General features: G+C 43.8%; 1 protein-coding gene across 1 annotated transcript; it reads right to left on the bottom strand.

The window, feature by feature from the left end:
• Positions 1 to 9895: 9895 nt before the first annotated feature.
• Positions 9896 to 17314, bottom strand: LOC134344713 (extracellular calcium-sensing receptor-like). Its single transcript, XM_063044799.1, has 6 exons — positions 17220 to 17314; positions 15199 to 15490; positions 12218 to 13054; positions 11881 to 12108; positions 10888 to 11011; positions 9896 to 10800 (listed from the first exon to the last, which is right to left on the bottom strand). The coding sequence occupies exons 2-6, from the start codon at positions 15454 to 15456 to the stop codon at positions 9896 to 9898; spliced, it is 2352 nt and encodes a 783-aa protein (XP_062900869.1). The 5' UTR covers positions 15457 to 15490; positions 17220 to 17314.
• Between the last annotated feature and the right edge of the window lie 5789 nt (positions 17315 to 23103).

Raw genomic sequence — 23103 nt, forward strand, 5'->3', positions numbered from 1 at the left:
TGGAGGTCATGGATGGAAATATCGGAATAGGAATGGGAAATGTAATTAAAATGGGTGTCTGTTCCAGAGATGCCGATTCTGAAAAAGTTTAAACCTTCCCTCCAACGGGAGTTCAGTTAAATTCTCTTTCAGTGCTCCCCCGCTGTGTCCCTGCTGCTGTCCAAATCATTGACCACATAGTTTTAAAAAGGAGCATTTGCCGGGCTCCTTGTATTAGCGGCGGACCAATCAATTCGCGGAGAGATCGAGATTCGCACGGGTGCAAGTAAAAGTAAAGCAGGATTAAAGCAGAGCGGCCATTGTGTGAGGGGACCAGCTTAGGAGTGGGAACGAGACTTTGGCGAGGAGGAGCAGGCAAGTTGCAAGTAAGGCTTTTGTAGTGATTGAATAAAAAGTTGCTAAATTACAGCTAATTAAATAAAGTAGGGATGATGAAGGATCAGGCGATCTGCCACAGCTGCATAATGTGGGAGCAGATAGAGTCTATTGTGGATCCTGGTGACCACATCTGCGGCAAGTGTTGGCTGGTCGAAGAATTCAGGCTCAAAGTTGATGACCTGGAATCTGAGTTTCAAACACTGCGGCCCATCAGGGGTGGGGAAAGTTTAACCTCTATTCTCTGTTTCAGGAGGTAATTACAACCATTAGATAAGCTGCCTCAAATTCAGCTTAGGCAGGTAGTGATATCTAAGAGACCATGCTGGAGGAGCTTCGGCCCTTGAGCTTGTCCAACATGTCCGAGATTTTTGCTCCCTGTATGCATGAGAGTTGGGGCTGTAGGAAGGATGAGCCGCCTAACTGTGACACCGTAGTTCAGGGAACCATTCAAGAGGGGGAAAAGAAGAGAAATGTGGTGGTAATTAGGGATAGTATAGTCGGGGGAATAGGCGGAATTCTCAGTCGCGAGAATTGAGCGTCTCGAAGGCTGTGTTGCCCGCCCGGTGCCCGGATTCGGGGCATCTTACCTGAACTGCAGAAGAATTTGCAGAGCGAGGGGAAAGATCCAGTGTCATGGTGCATGTGGGTACCAACGACTTCGGTAGAACGCGGAAAGAGTTTCTGCCGGGGGAATTTGAGCAGTAAAGGACGAAATTAAAAAGTAGAACCAAAAAGGATTACTGCCTGAGCCGCTGCAAATTGTAATAGGGTCAAGAAAATTAGAGAGTTAAATGTGCGGGAGAACATGGGTTTGAATTATTCGGAAATTGGCACCAGTATTGGGGAAGAAGGAAGTGTACCAATGGGACGGGCTCCGCCTGAACCGTGATGGGACATGGATCCTAGCGAATCGCATGACTAGGTCTGTGGATATGGCTTTAAATTGAACAGTGGGGGAGGGGTGTATTCAACAGATTGGTGAAGTATGGATAAAGTATAAAAGAAAAGTGTAGTGGATGAAGATAAAGAAAAAAAACAGAAGATAAAATGAGACAAGTAAGAGTGATTTGAAGAAAATTCAAGTGCAAAAGAGTAAAAGATTACAGGATTTTAAAAGGACAATGAGTGTAAGGGCACTTTACTTGCATGCCAATAGGTTTCGACACAAGGTCAGTGAACTAGTGACTGAAATCAGTACAAAGAGGTATGATTTAGTTGCCATTACTGAGACGTGGTTGCAGGAAGGAGAGGATTGGGAATTAACTATCCAAGGATATCAGGAAACAGGGAAGGATAGGCAGGAAGGTAAGAGAGTTGTGGTGGCGCTCTTAATTAAAGACGAGATCAGAGCAACAGTAAGAGACGATATAAGATCTAAGGAGCAGATTGCTGAATCCTTCCGTGTACAGTTGAGGGACAGCAAAAGGAAAAATCAATGGTGAGAGTTGTTTATCGGTCACTGAATAATGACAGTACAGCGGCACAGGCAATAAACAGAGAAAAATCTGAGACCTGTCAGAATGGAACAGCAGTTATCATTGGGGACTTTAACTTGTATGTAGATTGGGAGAATCGAGTTGGTCGAAGCAGTCTTGAGGAAGGCTTCATAGAATGCATATGTGATGGCTTTCTTGATCAGCGTTTTACTGAGCCTACAAGAGCACATGCTATCTTACATCTGCAATGACACAGGAAACATTAGTGACCTTGTAATTTGGGATTCTCTTGGAAAGAGAGAACTCAGTAGGAGCGATTGTTCGATTGAAAACCAGTGTATTATGCCTAAACAATGGAGACAACAATGGGGTGTGGGAAGATTTAGCTAGCGTAGATTGGGGACACAGGCGGTTGAGGAACAGTGGAAGAGTTTCAAAGAGATTTTTCACGGTGCTCAGCAAAAGTATATTCCAGTTAAAAGCAGGGACAGAAGGGGTGGGGAGAGCCAGCCTTGGATTTCTAAGGAAACATTTTGGAGAGAGAGGGAGAGCAGCCAGGCGACTTGGTACATGTTGGTACCAGTGACATAGGAAGCAAAGAAGTCCTGAAAAAAAAAAGAACTTAGAGAGCTAGGTAGAGAGTCAGGGCTTCCCGGGTAGTAATTTCTGGATTGCTGCCTGTGCCACGTGCCAGTGAGAGTAGAAACAGGATGATTTGGCAGATAAATGCGTGGCTGAGAAGCTGGTACAGGGGCGGGCTTCAGCTTCTTGAATCATTGGGGGAGGTATGACATGTTCAAAAGTGAAGGGTCGCATCGGAACCCTGGGGCGACCAATATTTTTGCGGGCAGGTTTGTTAGAACTGCTGGAGGGTGTGTAAACTAATTTGGCTGGAGTGTAGGAAGCGGAATGAAGGGATTCCGGATAGGACGGATGGAAAGAAAGTGAAGATGGCGTGCAGTCAGGCTGTCAGGAAGGGCAGACAGGAGACGGGACTTAGTTGTAGCCAACAGGCTTAGTATCAAAACATTAGGGATGCAGAATCAGATAGGCTCGCGAATACGGTACTCAAGGTGTTGTATCAAAATGCACGTAGTATAAGAAATTAGTTGGATGTTCTTGTTGCACTATTGCGGATGACCAGGTATGATTTTTTAGCCATCACTGAATAGTGAACAGGAATGGTTGTAGTTGGGAGCTGAATGTCCAAGGTTACACGTAAATCGGAGGGATAGGAAGGTAACAGAGGGGGTGGTGTGGCTCTACTGGTAATAATGGCATAAAATCAGTAGAAAGATGTGACATAGGATTAGAAGATGTTGAATCCTGGTGGGTTGAGTTAAGAAACTTCAAGAACGTTGATCGCAGCTGTATGCAGGGCCCCCGACACGGTTGGGAGGTGGACCACCGATTACAACGGGAAATAGAAATGGTGTGTCAAGGGCAATGTTATGGCAGTCGTGGGAGATTTTAACATGCAGATCGATTGGGAAAATCAGGTTGGTAATGGATCTCAAGAAAGTGAGTTTGTTGAATGCCTAAGAGATGGCTTTTTAGAGCAGTTTGTCGTTACACATGCCAGGAGATCAGCTATACTGGACTGGGTGTTATGTAATGAACCGGAGGCGGTTGAATGGCGGAGCAGGCTCGTCGGGTCCTACTGCTGCTCCTATTTCTTCTGTTGTTATGTACGTGATTACCCAGACCCGATACTACAGCCATGTATCCTTTCTGGGAGCATGTCTTCACCTCCAGCTTATAGCACCACACGGTTTACAGGTTGGTTTTCAAGCTGCTCGATTTACATCCTCCAAGGACCCCAGGTACGCACATTCAATTGGCTTCTTCTCCCGTTGTTTCTCCGTCGCGTTTTACGCGCCACACTTTCCGCCATGAGGAGGTACCTGGTGTCCCTATTCCAGTCACTTGCATAACTCCGGGATTCCTTCTCTGCCGCTGGTAATGGACCTGTCCTCTTCTTTAACCACCGCCTGATCCACGCTTTCAATCGCCAGTTCTTTGACTTCCTCCTGTCCTTCACGGATCGGAAGATTGCTCGTCTACAAACCACCGAATCTGATGATTCCAACGCCGGCAGGCCTTGACGTCTCTGGACTGCGATCCCTACTGATGACCTGAACAGCTCTAACAATCCACAGGAGACTCATAAACCGGCTCCACTACCATTAATGCAGGCACCAAACACCTCGGACACCACCGAAGTGCCGATTGCGCAACCTCCAACTCCAACTCCGACCTTGATCTCCAGGCCGGGTCCTCACGAGCTGCCGCTGGAACCTCCGTCTCTTCTTCCCCCAACACTACTCCACAGTCCCCTCTCTCTCCCAGCTCCTACTGCCAGCTCTTGGATCCTCGGAGACTCCATCTTCCTCTCACACCTCCATCCCTGAACACCCCAAACTTATTTTCCCCCTCTGATCCCATCTCTTATCTGTGCCAGGTTTTGACCACTCCCACCAACCTTCCCCTCTCTGAGGCAGAACGTTCTGTCCTTTATAAGGGCCTCACCTTTGTTCTGCTCTGTCCACACCCCATTGAGTTCCGCGTTCTCCACGACACTGAGCTCTTCCTCCGACTCCTCCGTTTTCGAGTCTTTTTTTTTGGCAAAGACTCTCCACCTCGCCCCGATGACCCCTTCTCCCGGTTTCAACCCTGCTGCTCTTTCTGGACGTCCCGCCTTGGTCTGCTGCCTGCTCTAGACCTTTTTTATTGCCAGGTACTGGCGGCACATTAACCATCTCTAGACTTCAACGCTCCTATCTCCTATTCCAACGTCACTCTTTCCGAACGCTCTGCTCTTCATTTTCTCCGCACTAATCCTAACTCCACCATAAAACCCGCAGATAAGGGAGTGCTGTAGTAGTCTGACTTACTGATCGGTACATTGCTGAGGCCCAGTGTCAACTCTCAGATACCTCCTCTTACTTACCCCTTGAACAGGACCTCAGTAAGGAACACCAAGCCATTGTTTGCCACACCATCACCAATCTTATTGACTCTGGAGATTTCCCATCCACCACCACTAACCACATAGTTCACGCACCCCGCACTTTCCGTTTCTACCTTCCTCCCAAGATACACAAACCCGCATGTCCAGGTAGACCCATTGCTTCGGGTTATTCCTGCCCCTCTGAAGTCATATCGGCTTACCCCGACTCTGTTGTATCCGGCCCCCTAATTCAGTCCCTTCCCACCTACATCCGTGACACCTCACACACTCCTGATCTTTTCAAGGATTTCAAGGACCCTGTTCCCCATCATCTCATTTTTACCATGGATGTCTAGTCCCTATACACCTCCATCCTTCACCAGGAGGCCTCAAAGCTCTCCGTTTCTTTCTGGACCTAAACAGTTCCCCTCCACCAGCACTCTCCTCCGCCTAGCGGAACTTGTTTCCACTGTCAATAATTTCTCCTTTAGCTTCTTCCACTTCCTTCAAACAAAAGGGGCAGGCATGGGTACTCGCATGGGTACCAGCTATGCCTGCCTGTTTGTTGGCTACGTGGAACATCCTATGTTCTAACCTACACTGATGACCGTCCCGCACTTTTCCTACGCTACATCGACGACTACATTGGTGCTACTTCCTGCACTCGTCAGGAACTCTGTGGACTTCATTCACTTCGTCTCCAACTTTCACCATGCCCTCAAATCCAACTGGTTCATTTTCGACACCGCCCTTCCCTTTCTCGATCTCACTGTCTCTATTTCTGCAGGCAACTTATCCACCGATAACTATTACAAACCCACGGACTCTCACAGCTACTTAGACTACTCCTCGTCCCACACTGCTACCTGTAAAACCGTCATCCTCTTTTCTCAAATCCCCCGTCTCCGCCGCGCCCGCTCTCAGGATGAGGCTTTTCATTCCAGTATGAAACAGATGTCCTCCTTTTTCAAAGAAAGGGGCTCTCCTTCCTCCAGCATCAACGCTGACCTCAACTGCATCTCTTCCATTTCACGCATGTCTGCTCTTATCTTATCCTCCCGCCACCCTACCAATGATAGAGTTTCTGCTGTCCTCACCTACCACCCACCAGTTTCCGCGTCCAGCATATAATTCTCCGAAACTTCCGCCACCTCCAACGGGATCCCACCACCAAGCACATCTTCCCACCCCTCTTTCTGCTTTCCATAGGGATCGCTCCCTGTGCGACTCTCTTGTCCACTCGTCCCTCCCCACTGATCTCCCTCCTAGTAGTTGTCACATTTGTGAAGGAGAAGCTAAAGTCTGGTAAAGTCAGTGAGGTAAAGAGAATTTCAGAGGCACGAGAGAGGAGCTGGCCAAAACTGACTGAAAGTGAACACTATCCGGATGAAGGCAGAACAGTAATAGCTGGGATGTCTGGGAGCAATTCGGAAAGCGGAGGATATATTCATCCCAAAGAGAAGTATTCTAAATGACGGATGACATAACGGGGTCTGCCAAGAGAAGTCAAAGGCAACATAAAAGTCAGAGAGATGGCATGTAATAGAACAAAGTTTAGTGGGAAGTTAGAGGATTGGGAAGCTTATAAAAACCAACAGAAGGCCACTAAAAAGGCATAAAGAAGGAAAAGATGGAATACGAAAGTTAGCTAGGCGATAATATTAAAGAGGATACCGAAAGTTGCTTTAGACAATGAAGTGTAAAAGCGAGGCCAGAGTACTGTACCGCTGGATATGTTAGTGGAGAGGTAGTAATGGGGGACAAGGCGTTGGCGGGACGAATAGAATAAATACTTTGCATCAGTCTTCATCTTCGAAGACACCAGCAGTATGCGGGAAGTTTGAGAATCACGGGGCAGATGTGAAGTTGAAATTACTAGGGAGAGGTATCTGAGAAAGAGAAAGGAAAGGAAGGTCGATGAGTCACCTAGACCAGATGGTGTACCTGGACCAGATGGTGTACACCACAGCGTTCTGTAAAACGTGGCCAGAGAGTCCGTGGAGGCATTGGTAATGATCTTTCAATAATAAATTGATTCTGGCATGGTTTGGAGGACGAGAAATTTGCAAATGTCATGCCACTCTTCAATAAATGAGAGAGGCAGAAGAAAAGGAAATTAAAGGCCAGTTAGCCTGACCTCAGTGTTTGGAAAAATGTTCGAATCGATTGGCAATGATGTGGTTTCAGAGTACTTGGAAGCACATAATAAAATAGACCGTAGCCAAAATGGTTTCCCTTAGGGAGAATCCTGCCCGACGAACCTGTTGGAATTCTGGAGGGGCACATAGTTTTGAGGAAGCAGAAAGGCTACAGAAGGACAAGTGAGAATGGGTAATGAAGAGGGAGATATATTCCATTTCGGGGATTCCTAAATGGACATTGAAGCTTTGCACACTGCCTCACTTTTTTAATATACAGTATTTCTGTTTTTGCACATTTTAAAATAATCTATTCAATATATGTAATTGATTTACTTGTTTATTTATTATTATGTTTTATTTTACTTATTATTTTTTTCTGTCTCTGCTAGATTATGTATGGTATTGAACTGCCGTGGCGAAGTTAACAAATCGCACGTCACATTCCGATGATAATAAACCTGATTCTGATTCTGACTCTGGGAACGATCATGCAGTTTATTGGAAGAAATAAAAGCGAAGACTGTTTTCTAAATTTAGATAAGATTAGATTAGATTATGAGGACATGCAGTCCTCTTTTATTGTCATTTAGTAATGCATGCATTAAGAAATGATACAATTTGTTCCCCCAGAATGATATCATAGAAACACAAGACAAACCAAGACTAAAAAAACTGACAAAAAACACATAATTATAACATATAGTTACAACAGTGCAAGCAATACCGTTATTTGATAGAAGAACAGACCATGGGCAGGATAAAAAATTCTCAAAGTCTCTCGAAAGTCCCATCATCTCACGCAGACCGTCTTCCTGCCATGAGCTTCGAGCGTCGCAAACTTGCCGATGCAGCATCCTGGAAGCACCCGACCACAGTCCGACTCCGAGTCCGTCCAAAAACTCCGAGCTTCTGACCTGCTCTCCGGCAGCGAGCACCGAGTACCATCTCTGCCGAGCGTTTCGACCCCGGTCCCGGCAACAGGCAATAGGCAAAGCCGAGGATTTGGGGCCTTCCCCTCCGGAGATTCTCGATTGCACAGTAGCAGCGGCAGCGAAGCAGGCATTCCAGAGGTTTCTCCAGATGTTCCTCCGTGCTTCTCACGGCTGTCTCCATCAAATCAGGATTGTCCACGACATCCTACTTCACAAATATGATATCAATTCTGAGCGGCCGTGCGCGCTGCGTCGCGCTGCCATCTTCTCCTCCACTCTTTAGAGAAAATTTAGAGAAAATTTAAAAATCTGAGGTATAAAATGACTTGGAGGTCCTCCATGCTTCCCTAAAGGTTCATTTGTAGGTTGAATCTGTGGTGAGGAGCGCAAAGCAATGTTAACTTTCATTCCTAGAGGACTAGAATATAAAAGCAGGATGTAATGTTGAGGATTTATAAAGCATTTGGAGTATGGTGAGCAATACTGAGCCCCTTATCTAAGAAAACATGTATTGACATTGGAGAGGGTTCAGAGGATGTTTACGAAATGAATCCTGGATCGAAAGGCTTATCATATGAGGAACATAGAACATATAACATAGAATAGTACAGCACAGTACAGGTCCTTCGACCCACAATGTTGTGCTGACCCTCAAATCCTGCCTCCCATATATAAGCCCCCACCTTAAATTCCTCCATATACCGGTCTAGTAGTCTCTTAATCGTCACTAGTGTATCTGCCGCCACCACTGACTCAGGCAGTGCATTCCACGCACCAACCACTCTCTGAGTAAAAAACCTTCCTCTAATATCCCCTTTGAACTTCCCACCCCTTACCTTAAAACCATGTCCTCTTATATTGAGCAGTGGTGCCCTGGGGAAGAGGCGCTGGCTATCCACTCTATCTATTCCTCTTATTATCTTGTACACCTCTATCATGTCTCCTCTCATCCTCCTTCTCTCCAAAGAGTAAAGCCCTAGCTCCCTTAATCTCCGATCATAATGCATACTCTCTAAACCAGGCAGCATCCTGATAAATCTCCTCTGTATCCTTTCCAATGCTTCCACATCCTTTCTATAGTGAGGTGACCAGAACTGGACACAATACTCCAAGTGTGGCCTAACCAGAGTTTTACAGAGCTGCATCATTACATCGCGACTCTTAAACTCTATCCCTCGACTTATGAAAGCTAACACCCCATAAGCTTTCTTAACTACCCTATCCACCTGTGAGGCAACTTTTAGGGATCTGTGGACATGTACCCCGAGATCCCTCTGCTCCTCCACACTACCAAGTATCCTGCCATTTACAGTTTTTCAGTCGAATCTCTTTTAGTAAATAATATGCACACTGTTCATTAAAAATAAGTCACTTTACAATGAATAAAAATGGGGGTGGTGATAGCGGTGTGGTTCTGTATTCTTAAAAAAGAGAGAATATTCAACACCTGTGGAAACTGTTCCATTGTGTCTGTCCTTTAAAATATTTATTTTGTCCCGTCGTCTATTTGATAAAATGATAACGCTAATATGTTTCCAGTATAGCTGCTCACTATAAGTCTATTGCCTGTCAGACAATGCATTATATTCTCAATATTTGAATCATGGATCTAATCACCAATAACTAAATCGAAGACACTTTTTGACTGGAAATGAATTAAATATATATTTACTGCACTGTAACAACATGGGTGCATTCACAGTATATCTCAATATTCCCCATTTACAGTCCGCAATAGCAGTACCCTTGAAGCAGCACAGAATAAGTAAAGCGGAGAAGATTTCATATTAGAAGTACTCTTTATCAACACATTTACTTCGCAGTCTCATATTCACATCATTATGATCTTGTGCTTTAATGTCTACTTGTATTGCACTTTCTCTGCAGCTTTTAAGCTTTATCGTGCATTGTCGTTGTTTTATCTTGTTCTACCTCAATGCAATGTGTAATAACGTGATCCGTAAGACGAATATGCAAGACCCGTTTTAACTGTGTCGAGGAACTTGTGACAATAATAATCAAATACCAGTAAATTAACATCAATGCCACTTAACGCTTTTATGAAGACACTTTCCCCATCAAATGTTTCCTTGTATTTCTCTCCGGCTTTAACAATATGATGTAACATTTAGGTGCAAAGATACAGAAAAGTAAACCGAAACTGGAAGCCAAAATTGCAAACACTTCCACCGCCACAGTGAATTTCCCGGGCGAACTGACATAAGCTGGAAAGAAAGATATCCAAACAGCGCAGAAAATTAGCATGCTAAATGTAATGTATTTCGCCTCGTTGAAATTGTCTGGCAGATTTCGTGCCAGAAAGGCAACAGCAAAACAAACCAATGACAGGCAGCCAATGTAACCCAGGACGCAGTAAAATGCTACTTCCGACCCCACGTTACACTCCAGAAGGATCACTTCATTCGAATACGCCATGTTTTTGACCGGGAGGGGTGGGGATTTGATGAGCCAGACGGTACATATTAAGCATTGTAACAGTGTAGGAAGAAACACAGTCAGGCGTTGTTGAATGGGACCAAACCACTTGGCCACATTACTGCTGGGTAGTTTTGCCTGAAATGCCATCACCACAACAATCGTTTTGCCCAAAACACAAGAGACACAAAGGACGAAAGCAACACCAAACATAGTGTGGCGTAACATACAGGACCATGCAGACGGCTCGCCAATGAATGTGATTGAACAGAGGAAGCAAAAGCTCAGTGCGAGGAGAAGAAGGAAGCTGAGCTCAGCATTGTTTGCTTTCACGATCGGAGTGTCTTTGTGAAACAAGAAAATGCCAGCAATCGTAGCAGTGAAGCAAGTTCCGATCAGCGCCAGCGTCGTCAGAACAATCCCCATCATCTCGGCAAATGAGAGAAAGTCAAGATGCTTCTGTATGCATTGGTCTTGTCGGTCGTTGGGCCAGGAATCGCTGGGGCACCTCATGCACTCAATTGAATCTTGAAGGAGGAAAGGGAAAGCTGATTTATAAGCGGACTGGTGACACCTGCGGCCACATGAACCATAAAGATGTTACTTGTCCATACCTGTGGCGTTACTGATCGTACCTTCGGCGCACGGAATGCAATCGAAGCAACAAATAGGCTGTCCCTTGCGAGCTGCTTTTCTTGTTCCAGGGGAACAGTTGTTGGAACAAACTGCCCGGGGAATCTCGTGGCAAAGAACAATAACGCATTAGTGTCTATTTTTTGGAAGTAAATTATCACTCGGTGGGACGGAAAAGCTACTGAGTTTAAAGTGTAGCGTGGACACATTTAACTGGGACCTGAGGGGCAATTTCTTCACGCCGAGGAAATATCACTACCGGAATAAGTTTAATGTGAGGTGTGAGGCAGAGTTTAATTGACTTGAGAGGCATCTTCTTCGTCCAGAAGGTTAGAGGTTTCGGGAAAAAAACTGACAGAGGAGGCGGTTTAGCCAGCTGTAATAATTGGTTGATCTTACCGTTTAGACGCTTAGGTGGGTCCATAGATGGGACAAGTTTATAGCGATGTGGGCCGTGCGGACAAATAGGCGGGTACCTTGCTTAGCACGGGCGAGTTAGATCGAAGAGCCTTTGTCTCGACTGTATAACTCTATGGCTCGGAATATCAGTACCTTGGTCGATCTTAAAGACTTTCGTATACGGAGAATAAATCATCAGCAAACTCGTCGTATATTTTTCTGGGTGTAATTCGGGGGAATTGTAAGCGCCTAGAATTTTTTTCCCCAATATTTTTCAACTGGAAAATATTTGTCCCCCAGGTAATTACAGTTTGCCTGTATTACCGCATGCCTTTCTTATACAACGATGTCTGCCAGAGCTTTATAGCTCCGGGTAGACTCTATATCTGCCAACATTCGTCTACTTTTAGCAACCTGGCCTTTCGTTATCCGCGGACCGCCTATAGTTCAGCGGTATTATTACCTCACGAATCTGAATCATGATGTTATGTAACAGAAAGAAATTTGGCCCTTCGTTAGCTCTTAAATGCCAAAATTATATTGTGAAAACAGGAAGCATATTTTTTATGTATTACCTCTTTGCGACCACCAGTCCAAACAATAGATCCGACATTTATCATGACCTGTTCTTCTGAAGGCGCGGATCCGTCATAATTTCCGACTATCGAAACAGCGGCAATCCCTTCGCTGTTCACCTGCCAGTTCACAATATCGTACGTAGGCACCGAATCTCCGTTTTCGTTGAAATTTACCCTTTCGTCTACCTTAGTTGTGAAGTTTAGTGATTGCATGTAATGCAATACCTACTAGAGGAAGACACAGACGATAAAACATGACATTGGTCACCCAAAATTTTGCATAAATCTCGAGTTTTAATTGGACTTCCTGGACAACTTGGTCAATTCTACGTACCTGCCATGGCTGAAAGTCTGAAATGTTTGCACAAGACTGATTGACAAATGGACCTTCGCCACTTTTACACGAAAATATATTGTGAAGTGCATGGGCTATAGCATAAGTAGCCTCATAAACTTTGTTGGTCACCCTCAGCTGAGATGCGTCCGTGTAGGTGTTAGACACAGTCTTTAGGCTCTCCGTTCCTGTACATTGACGAAGCTGTGAGGTGGACATTGGGATTCCTGTGATATTGTCTATTCTTTTCAGGCGACAGCCAAAGGTCTTCTCCCAAAATTCTTCAACTAAAAGATTACCGGGATAGGCAGAGGGATGGAGATCCGTTAAGAAGTATTTGAAGCCCGGGATATTCACTTTACGGATGGCGATCCCGATGGATCCAGTAACGAATCTTTTGTTCTCCTCTGGAGATAAGAGCGAAGTTGCGATCCACGCTTCACTGCCCACCCACTGGATTCCAGAAATGTTTTGTCGAACAATTTCCTTCAATAAGCTGTCCATGACCGCCTGAGTGAGAAAAGCCACCACGACTTTCGTGGACGATGTCCGAATAACGCGAGTAACATAAAGTATCCTTTCTCTCGAATACGTCCTGTGGAAAGACTCGGAGAAGGCAATGCAAACCCCAAGCTCCTGAACCGTCTCAGTAAAGGCCTGCATCCCAAAGTTGCCGTAATCGTTGTCGCTCCTTACCGTTCCAATCCAAGTCCATCCAAACCTCCTGACAAGTTGGGCCAACGCTTTAGCCTGGAAGTAATCGCTTGGGATCGTTCGAAAGAAGGAGGGGAATTTTCGCCTGTTGCTGAGACAGGCACACGTGGCGAAATAGCTCACCTGTCAGAAACCACAAGGGAACCAGGGAAAAAAAAACAGCGGCATTATTTCGGTGTCGGGGAATAAAGTTCCGCCGGAGACCTGTATCTACGTTCACAGTGCTACACTGGCGTATTCCATGCAATTATAGTATAGCATGGACACGGATATTTCGGCCCAACTACTGTATACTAACCTATATGCCCACTAAGCATTTTGTTCCCATTTAGCTCCATTTGACCTATATCCCTCTCACCTGTTCCATACAGGTATAAGGCCATAGTTTTGTACAGTATGGACACAGACCTTTCGGCTCAGCTCCTCTACGCTAACGCTAACCTACGCCCACTCATTCACCAACATTTGGCCTATATGCTTCTAAACCATTCCAGTTTATGTATCTGTTCAGTCTTATTTTAACGTTTTTAATTGTACCTGACTCAGGCACTTCCATCGACAGCTCGTTCCCGACACCCGCTGTCCTCTGTGCGAAAGGGCAGCCTCTCACGTTCCTTTGAAATCTTTCTGTCTTATATTAAGTCTATGCTTTTTGGATCTTGATTCGCTTCCCCTATTTCTGACATATCGATTTTATATGGAGAATGGTGGAAATAATGTCAGCTGATCAGAGAGAGATTGCGAGGTAACTTCCGATTCAATAACCCATCACCACATTTGTATGAATACTGTCAGTATTTGCTAATTTAAAATTCCAGATCTCCTATGTCGACAGCAAACTGGTTTATTTAATTTTCCTTCCGAAACTGAGTAATGTTCGAATTATTGTCATTCCAACGTGCGTATATGCACGGCCATCGAAAAAAATTCCTCCGGATCAAGGTGCGTATTGAGTATATATAACGTACAAAATGTATATAATATACATATAGAGCAGATAAAGTAACGTTACCACAATGAATTAACAAATAATTAGGTGCATTTACGATCCAAGTTAAGAAATGTATACAGCTACTGGTAGCCAGCCAATTGCGGCATCAGCGCGGGACTTCGAGCGTTTGATTCTGGCCCGCTCCCTGCACGCTTTAAATCTGTGCTAGCTTGAGCGTCGAACTAGCAACTCAGACAAATGCGGAAGAAACGGCAAAAATACCACCAAATGCGTAACAATGGGCGAAAAAGAGCAACAACAATAAGGCTCACAACAGGAATTCTGCAGATGCTGGAAATTCAAGCAACACACATCAAAGTTGCTGGTGAACGCAGCAGGCCAGGCAGCATCTCTAGGAAGAGGTGCAGTCGACGTTTCAGGCGTTTTAGTCCTGACGAAGGGTCTCGGCCTGAAACGTCGACTGCACCTCTTCCTAGAGATGCTGCCTGGCCTGCTGCGTTCACCAGCAAATTTGATGTGTGTTGCCGCAATAAGGCTACTCGCGCCATATATGTGATGAGACTAAATTGGTGGCAGGGCGCTCCGTAGTCTCAAGGCCTGTGGGAAGAAGCCGTTTCCCACCCTATCATTCATTGTCTTAATGCTACGGCATTTCCTCCCTGATGTTAGGGAGCCAGGGAGATTGAAGAGCAGATGGGAGGGTTAATTGATAATGCGTACGCGCCTCTCCTGGAAGAGAGAGTCCGATAATCCTCTCTTCAGTCATCGCAATTTATTGTAGGGACCTGCGATAAGATATATTTTAACTCATAGAACCCACCCTTATAAGTTGAACATTTCGGCCTAGCTGCGCAAGGAGCAGGCAGTATGGTCTCCCTACCGTCGGAAGATTTACTTTCCTTCTCTCCCACCAACATTCCCGCACCAAAGCCTCTTCTGCAAATTCACCCAGCTTCCAATGGCGGAAATGTGTGGAAGATGCAGAGAGAAATCACTGTCCAGCATCCTCAGCTCCCTAAGCAAAACTCTACCGATCACTTCTTTGCAGCTGAGGACGGCGAGCTCACTTAGTGAAAGCACCTTACCATCCACCTGATAGCCACCCAAACCGAGGGGGTGGGGTGATAAACACACACACACACACACACACACACAATTGAACCATTGAATCACTCGGGAGTAATAAACTACTATCTTGTATTGAAAACCGTTATTCACCACGATAAAATAAGGGCAACGTGTTTTGCATCTGGAGCCGCAGTCTTCCGTTCAGAGATAACTATGACGGCTTGAGATGATAAAAGACTTGTCTTACCACGGGGACTCTGAAAGGACCTATTGACGCCGCAACCGCCAGGGACTGCGAGGATCCCGATTCCGCCACGATGGCAGGGACGGGTGAGCCTGGGGGACAGGACTGCTGCGTGTATGCTGCCTCCTGCCCGTTGAACAGTTCGAAAGCTGCTTTCACTGAGAAGTGAGGTAGATTGCACGAATCATAAATCCTGTAGCCCAGTGTAATATTTGGAAGAAGAACGGGACTCCTGTTTATCTCTTCAATCGCAAATATCATCGCCTGAATGAAACGGAATGGACGAAATTCAAAACTGCAGGATAGAGATAAATGGCAAATTAGTGAACTGGGAAATAGGTTTATCCTTGTCACATGTGCATGGGAATTGTGTATTCGAGACAGGCAATAAGGTCTAACGCCATAACGAGGTAACTGTGAGGTCAAGATTCCATTTTATTGTTCAATAGTCTTAGAACAGTGGGGTAGAAGTTGTCCTTGATGCTGGAGTTTCATGTTTTCAGACTTTTCGATCTTCTGCCTTTTGGGAAATTAGAAAAGTGAGAATGTCCAGGCTGTGTGGGCTCGTTGATTATATTGGCTATTTTACCGAAGCATGGAACGGCGTAAACAGATTATTTCTGCTCCTAAATCCCATGGTTTTAAGGTTTTATTAGATTGCTTTAAGAATGGGACTAATGAACAACGAGTATTTCTCTGTGGTGTGCTTCTTCAAGTAGACGTACTCGTCCGATGTATCATGTGGACGATTTTTGGAATTAATAGATTGTGGGCACTGAAAAACGGCACTCTGAAAGCACATTCGTTATATGTCTCTAGAAAGTACTGGTTTCAAGCTAAAAATGAACTGCCTCGTGAACAGCGAGTCAACAGCATCTGTAGAGGGAAATGGACTGTCGATGTCTGGGGAGGAACCCTTGGGTGGGCTGTCTGGACTGCTGCCTTTGTGGCCACGTGCGGCTATAATTTGCCACTTAGCCTCATTCAACACGTATTTAGCAAATTTGTACAAGGTAACATTTAACAGAAATTTAATTTAATTTTCTGGCATTTGTATCATTCTTTTCTGGTTTCCAGACAACAGACACGAGTGATTCAGCACAGTGTTTAGTTTCTAAGTCACGAAAACGGCAAATTTTACAAAATCCAGTCAAAAACCTTTCAATTCCGATGACGGGGAACCGAAATACTTCATTTGGACACTGTACTCAAAACAGGGCCTGCCTGATCGTTTAGTGCAATTAATTTGTAAAAGTAAGCAGAAATTCCACTGCTGGGTCAATACTACTAGAATTATTAGTATTGGTGATAGACATTTAATGATGTTTTCCTGTCAGAAGATGAATTTATTTTGTCTTGTAATGCGAATTATTCAGTTGCTATCACAAACCATTTTCACAAGGTTTCGGCACTAATCTTCGACTGTTTATTTTCGTCCATTAATGTTGTCTGACCTGCTGATTTCCTGCAGAATTTTGTGCGTAATGCTGAGGAATCTGTTTTGGTATTTTGACATGAAGTGTGCAGGTGACTAATCTACACGATTTCGTAAAATACTCCCATAATGTAAAAGGGGACTTCTTTTGCAGAATATATATTGACTCATTATCTGTGTCTGTTAAGGATATATTTCTATGTTTCCTTATGTTATCATCGGAATAAGTACAATTATTGCCAGTATTACTCATGGGGGAATCAATTGGTTGACTTTAAACGATAAACGATACATGCTAAATACGTGACTGAATCCTGGATTATAATGTTACAGGTAGCGAGCAACAGACACCCAGACAGAAACTGAATTTGATTGTGTCGCCAGAAATATTATGCCTCTCTTGTCTTCCAGCAATTAAACTCAATAACACATCCAGAATATGTTCGAAAAACCCAGGATCTGTGGTAAATGAATCTTGGCTGAATTATCAGGGCGAACACCCTTCAATAGAACATGAAAAGAAGGAAGATCAAAGCAGCTTTAAATTTCAAAGAAGTTATAAACCCGTCGCTCGGCTCATTAAACTGACCTTTCACATTTCACAGCTCTCGGTCTGGTTTCAAATGAAAGATCCTTTATCTCTATACGGGAGTGTAGACCAAAAATACCGCCGATATCGATGTCTCCTTCCTTTGATAAACTGAACACATCAAACATTTCTCTTTTTTTACATAGTAAGTTGCTAGTTGACACTGCAACAGGTAGCAATAAACCCCAAAACGCAATACAGCTCATATTTGCTTTCGTTCTGACTCTTGTTGACAAAGGAGCATGCAGTTTTATATTGGAGCTCATGCTTGGGCGAACATTGTTGTTTCTCATGATTAGGGAGATGATGCTCAGCAGGGAATAAATTGGCACTTTAACCTAAATTGGCGACGTAGAAAAAGACACTGTGTCACGCTATATGGTTGTAAATAGGGAAACATGATTACGACCCTATTGATCTTTTTGGTAAAAGTGAAATAGCCCATTGGGAACAACTGAAGGCGAGAATCCATAATAACCCCATCTCTTGATTTACTTCTTCCCCTGCCCTACGGGCGATATAATTTTATGTTGAAACACAATGAGAGCGAAACGATTGGCGATTCAGTTAAAACGCAGAATAACGTTGTCGGGGTAATATGCATTCTGCAGGAATATGACGGATAGCACTTCAGTTGACAGAACTTGTGGTGAATTCATGTTAATTATATATTTCCTGCATGATTAAATGCGAAATTGATCTACAAGATTTTACTGTTTCCCTCAGAACTGTAACGTCGCATGCTCGACAGAAATTAAAAGTCTGAACTTCTGTAGCTCTTTATTGGCTCCAAATATCACCTTCCAGCCTCTATCACTCGTCATACTCTTCTCTCCCCCATCTGAGTAAAACTACCCTCTGAACTGGACCCCCCATCCCCTCCCAGACCCTGTCACTATTCCCACTTTTCCCTCAGCTATCTGCTTATAACTCCCTCCTTAAATGCCAACAGTCGTTCCACATCTTACTCTTCATTTCTTCATGTTTGGAATGTCTTCTCCCTCTATCTTTCTGTGCAGATGCAATGTCTCGACTTGAAGCGGGGACTGTCCACTTCGCTAAGCGGATGCTGCCTGACCTGGTGAGTTCGTCCAGCGTTTGGGTTGTTGCGTTAATATCCGCGCACAGTGTAGATCTAAGTACCTGGGAGCAGAACTAATAGAGGACGACGATTTGGGCGTAAACCCCTGAAGATGCTGGACCAGATTGCATCTTGCATTTAAAGAGCGGCAGTGCTCTGCTCTGCAAACAAGTGGAGCTTTAACTGGAATTGAGAAAATACAGAGCAGCTGGGTCCAACACAGGAATAACATCTGACCAGCCTGCTTGGGGAAAGATAAAGAGTCCAACTCGACTTCTTTGTGACATAATGAGTGAAAGTTGTATTCTTCAGTAACATATTGTTTCGCTCCCGAGAGATTATTGATACCCCACCCCCACATTTGAAAGTACATATAAAAGCCTGAAAACGTACCACAAGTCCCTATTGCGCAATTGTAAGTCTTTTGAACCATAATAAGACCATACGACCATAAGATATAGCTGAAAAATTAGACCATCTGGCCAATCGAGTCTGCTCCACCATTTCTTCATGGCTGATCCAATTTTTCTCTCAGCTCCAATCTCCTGCCTTTCCCGCCTATCCCTTCATGCCCTGCCCATCAAAAATCCACAAACTCTGCCTCAAAATAACATAAACACTTGGCCTACATAGCTGCCTGCGTCAAAGAATTCCACAGATTCAACAGATTCTGACGAAAGATATTCCTTCTCACCTCTTTTCTAAAAGGACGCCTCAGTATTCTGAAGCTGTGTCTTCTGGTCGTAGACTCTCCCACCATAAGGAAGATCCTCTCAACATCCGCTCTATCAAGGCCTTTCACCATTCATTAGCTTTCAATGTGTTCACCTCTCATTCTTCTGACTTCTAGTGTGTACAGGCTCAGAGTCATCAAAAGTACTTCATATGACAAGCCATTCGATCCTGAAATCATTTTTGTGAAAGTACTTTGAAACCTCTCCAATTTTAGCATATCCATTCTAAGATAAGGTGCCCAAACCTGATCACAATACTCCAAGTGAGGCCTCACCTGTGCTTCGTAAAGTTTCAACATTACATCCTTGCTTTTATATTCAAGTCCTCTTGAAACGAATGCTGATATTACATTTGCCTTCCTCACCACAAACTCAACCTGATAATTAATCTTCAGGAAATCTTGCACAAAGACTCCCAAGTCCCTTTGCACCTCAGTTTATTTTTGTATTACCTCTTCATTTGAAAAAATAGTCAAGTCTTTCATTAGCGTTTCTCTAATAAGACAAGATGGACTCTTGACCCCATAGTCTTCATCATCATGGCCCTCAGCTTTTGTCTGCTTTCACTACACTTTCTCTATAACTGATACAATTTATGAATTCTGTTATTGCTTTTCCCTTGTATTACACGGATGGACTAATGTGATGAAAGGAATTGTATGGATAGCAGGGAAAACAAAGCTTTCCACAGTACTTCGGTACATGTGAGAAGAACAAACTAATTTAACCAACATACATCAAAGTTGCTGGTGAACGCAGCAGGCCAGGCAGCATCTATAGGAAGAGGCGCAGTCGACGTTTCAGGCCGAGACCCTTCGTCAGGACTGATTTAACCCTCTGTTTCTTCATCACAGTTCGGCGTTCCACACCATTATATCCTCAGAATTACACAACAAGCACAAACTCGAAGGGTCTCGGCCTGAAACGTCGACTGCACCTCTTCCTACAGATGCTGCCTGGCCTGCTGCGTTCACCAGCAACTTTGATGTCTGTTGCTTGAATTTCCAGCATCTGCAGAATTCCTGTTGTTCGAGGGCTATAGTTGGATTTTTAACTTTATTTGTTTAGGGATACAGCTCGTGCCGCACAAATGCACCCAAGTGACCAACTAACATATGAGAATGTACGTTTTTGGAATGTGGGAGGCAATCGGAGCACCTGAAGGAAACCGACATGCTCACGAGGAGAACATGCATTCTGCTTGCAGACAACGGCAGGAACTAAACCTGGGTTCCTGGCACTGTAATGTGCTAAGTTAGCCGTAATGCTAGCATGGCACCCTGACGGATCCTTGAGTCAGCGGATGTTGTCTATATGGACACGAGCAAGAACATTGTCAAGGTTCAGCATGGGAGATTGGCCACGAAACTTCAGTCGCTTGGCATTTAATATGAATGTGTAAATTGTATTGAGCGTTGGCTTTGTGGACGAAGTCAGTAAGTGGTTGTAAATGCATTAGGGTTAGGATTGAATGCCTGCCTCTCTGACTGAAAGTTGCTGGCTGGCGGTGTGCCTCAGGCATCGGTGCTGGGCCCGTCGTTGTCTGCCATCTGTATCAAAGATCTGGATCTGGATCTGAATCAGCAAATATGCGGATGACGCAAGGATTGGTGGTGGAATAAATAGTGAGAAAGTCATAGGGATCTAAGCCAACTGAATACTATGGCTTAAAATTGGCAGATGAAGTATAATGAGGACAATTGTGATGTGCACAAATTTCGAAGGACCACGGAGACAGGTCTTACACCGTGAGCAGTGAGGCACTGAGGATAGTGGTGGAGCTTGGTGAGTTGAGAACGAGATTATATGAGTTAAGGGTAAAAGGTGAAATGTTTTCGGGAACATGATGGAGAACTTCTTCACCAAGAGGCTGGTGAGAGTGTGGAACAAACTATAAGCTGTAGTGGTTGATGCAGGTTCAATTTCAACATTTAAAGACATTTGGATAGGTACATCGGCGTAGGGCAATGGAAGGCAATGCCTGTCAATGGCCTTAGCGTAAGTCAATAGGACTCAGCATAGACCAGCTAGGCCGAAGGGCCCGTATCAGTACTGCACCCTCTGCAGAGGCAAATGTGAATAACTAGAGAACATGTATTCAAGGTGAGAGAGGGAAACTTTAAGAAAATAAGGGAACTTTTTTTAAATAGCAAATGTGGTTGCCTGCAGTGTGTTTTCTGAGGTAGTGGAAGAAGCAAATTCGATGCAGGTACTGAAGAATTTTTCTTAATATTCTGATTGCTATGAAGAGAATTGGAGGCGGTAGTTGATTCGCAGCTAGAAGGTACTTGGTTTAAATATAGCGTTTTGATCAGAGGAGGTATCATAGGACAAAGGGCTCTTTTATGTCTAGTAAATAGCGGAGCCTGTAGGAGGTGGCATTCATCAGCAAGGGTCCTCACTCTTCAGGGTGTGTACCCACTTCGATGTCAGAAAGAAATAAGATCATTATAAGAGTTTGAATTTAGTCATTAGAATAAATAGTTCGGTAAAGTTAATCTAGATGAAAAGTTTACATAATACTTCATGGAGTGTTTCTTACAGCAGAATGTTCTGAAGTCAATCAAGATCGGGCTTGAAGGTGCAATGTTGTATCAAGAGTTAATTAAAAAGCTCATACTGAAGGGACACTATTGTAAAATACGTCAATCTCGGGTTACATTTTACATCCAATTCGAGGGAATGTGGAATGACGCAAGCAAAGAATATTAAAGAGTCAATAGATAGTTGTAAAAACAGATCAAGCTTCCAGAGGATTCCTCAAAAAATCTCAGCAATTTGGAGGGCACTTAGCATATATACAGTGAGATAAAGTAAAGGGATCTATCGAGTTACTGCCCTGATATTGTTTAAAATTGTTTAAAATTCCTAATATGACTGAAGGTGGCCTGATGCGGGGTTTTCTCCTCGAACTACCTATAGTTCCTTCTCTTAACACCTCAGAGGTGCATTTAAATTTCATCCATGAAAATTAATGAGATTCTTCATTTTTGTCATGTCGGTACTTGGACAGGTAAATAGAAAGAATATATATATACACACAACTGGACATAGGCTAAACATATGCAGGGAGACTTTATTTGATGAGTATCCTAGTTGACGTAGACATCAAAAAATCTTCTCCGTATATACGCAGTACAAGTTTCCATCACCTAAAAGATATCTATCGATAAACCGACTTTAATCTGAACAAATTATTAAGGTTTCCGTTCTCCTTATCACATTACAACTTTTAGATTTTTCATAAATTCACTTTGACTCAACACAACCGTTTTATACTATTCTTGGTATCTTTATATCACGGACTTTATGCTATATTCCAGCATTTTCCAATTGTTATTCGAATTGTTCTCTTCAAACCTGCAGATTGGATGGCGGCGTGTGTTTGCTTTATCTTTTGCCGTTATTTTTTCTCACCACAGGAACCTATAAGAATCCATATAATTGTGGAAGTCGTGAAGTAAATTATCCATCTCTTTCGAACCTCTGGGACTGAGGCCACCAGGTTCTTTGAATAAACGTCCATCATTGCAGCATAGCCAGTGCTGTACTAGGTGTTGATTGTGATATTATTGAAACACTTGTTCAAACTGAGCACTTCCGACAATACCTCCAATATATTTGATCTCAGCTGCGTTAGATATTTTTTTGTTATCGCTTAATATCAGTAACACATAAAGAACTACCCGATAACTATGTTAATTGACTTGAACAACACAATATAAACATCTGTCGATTTTTTTTATCAACTCCAAATTCCAGACTAATAAGACGGCACATATTTTGTGTAAACTTAAGAGCAGAAGTTTCGACATGGCAAGTTTGACAGTGCATTCACCATAAATATACTGTAAATTGGACGTCAAGTTAGCTGTTGATCGCATACTAGGGTTAAACATTTTGTGCCCGCTTGGTCTAATCTGAACCATTTGGAGCATACTGTATACAATTTTCAAATGACTGCCTTCCCACTAAATTAAACTGCCGATAGGGCAAAAAGGTTAAAATCGGCATTTAATAATCTCTAATTACACACTGTTGCTACAATTATACAAAGGGCTGCTGCTAG

Source organism: Mobula hypostoma, chromosome 4 (assembly GCF_963921235.1).
Source record: "Mobula hypostoma chromosome 4, sMobHyp1.1, whole genome shotgun sequence".
Lineage (NCBI taxonomy): Eukaryota > Metazoa > Chordata > Chondrichthyes > Myliobatiformes > Myliobatidae > Mobula > Mobula hypostoma.

Excerpts from the sequence above, each read along its gene's own strand:
- LOC134344713 (XM_063044799.1), bottom strand. The coding sequence starts at position 15,456 with ATGATATTTGCGATTGAAGAGATAAACAGGAGTCCCGTTCTTCTTCCA. Across the intron at positions 13,055-15,198 it reads GTCCTTTCAGAGTCCCCGTG|GTGAGCTATTTCGCCACGTG; the intron begins GTAAGACAAGTC and ends GGTTTCTGACAG. Across the intron at positions 11,012-11,880 it reads GGACTGGTGGTCGCAAAGAG|ATTCCCCGGGCAGTTTGTTC; the intron begins GTAATACATAAA and ends CTTTGCCACGAG.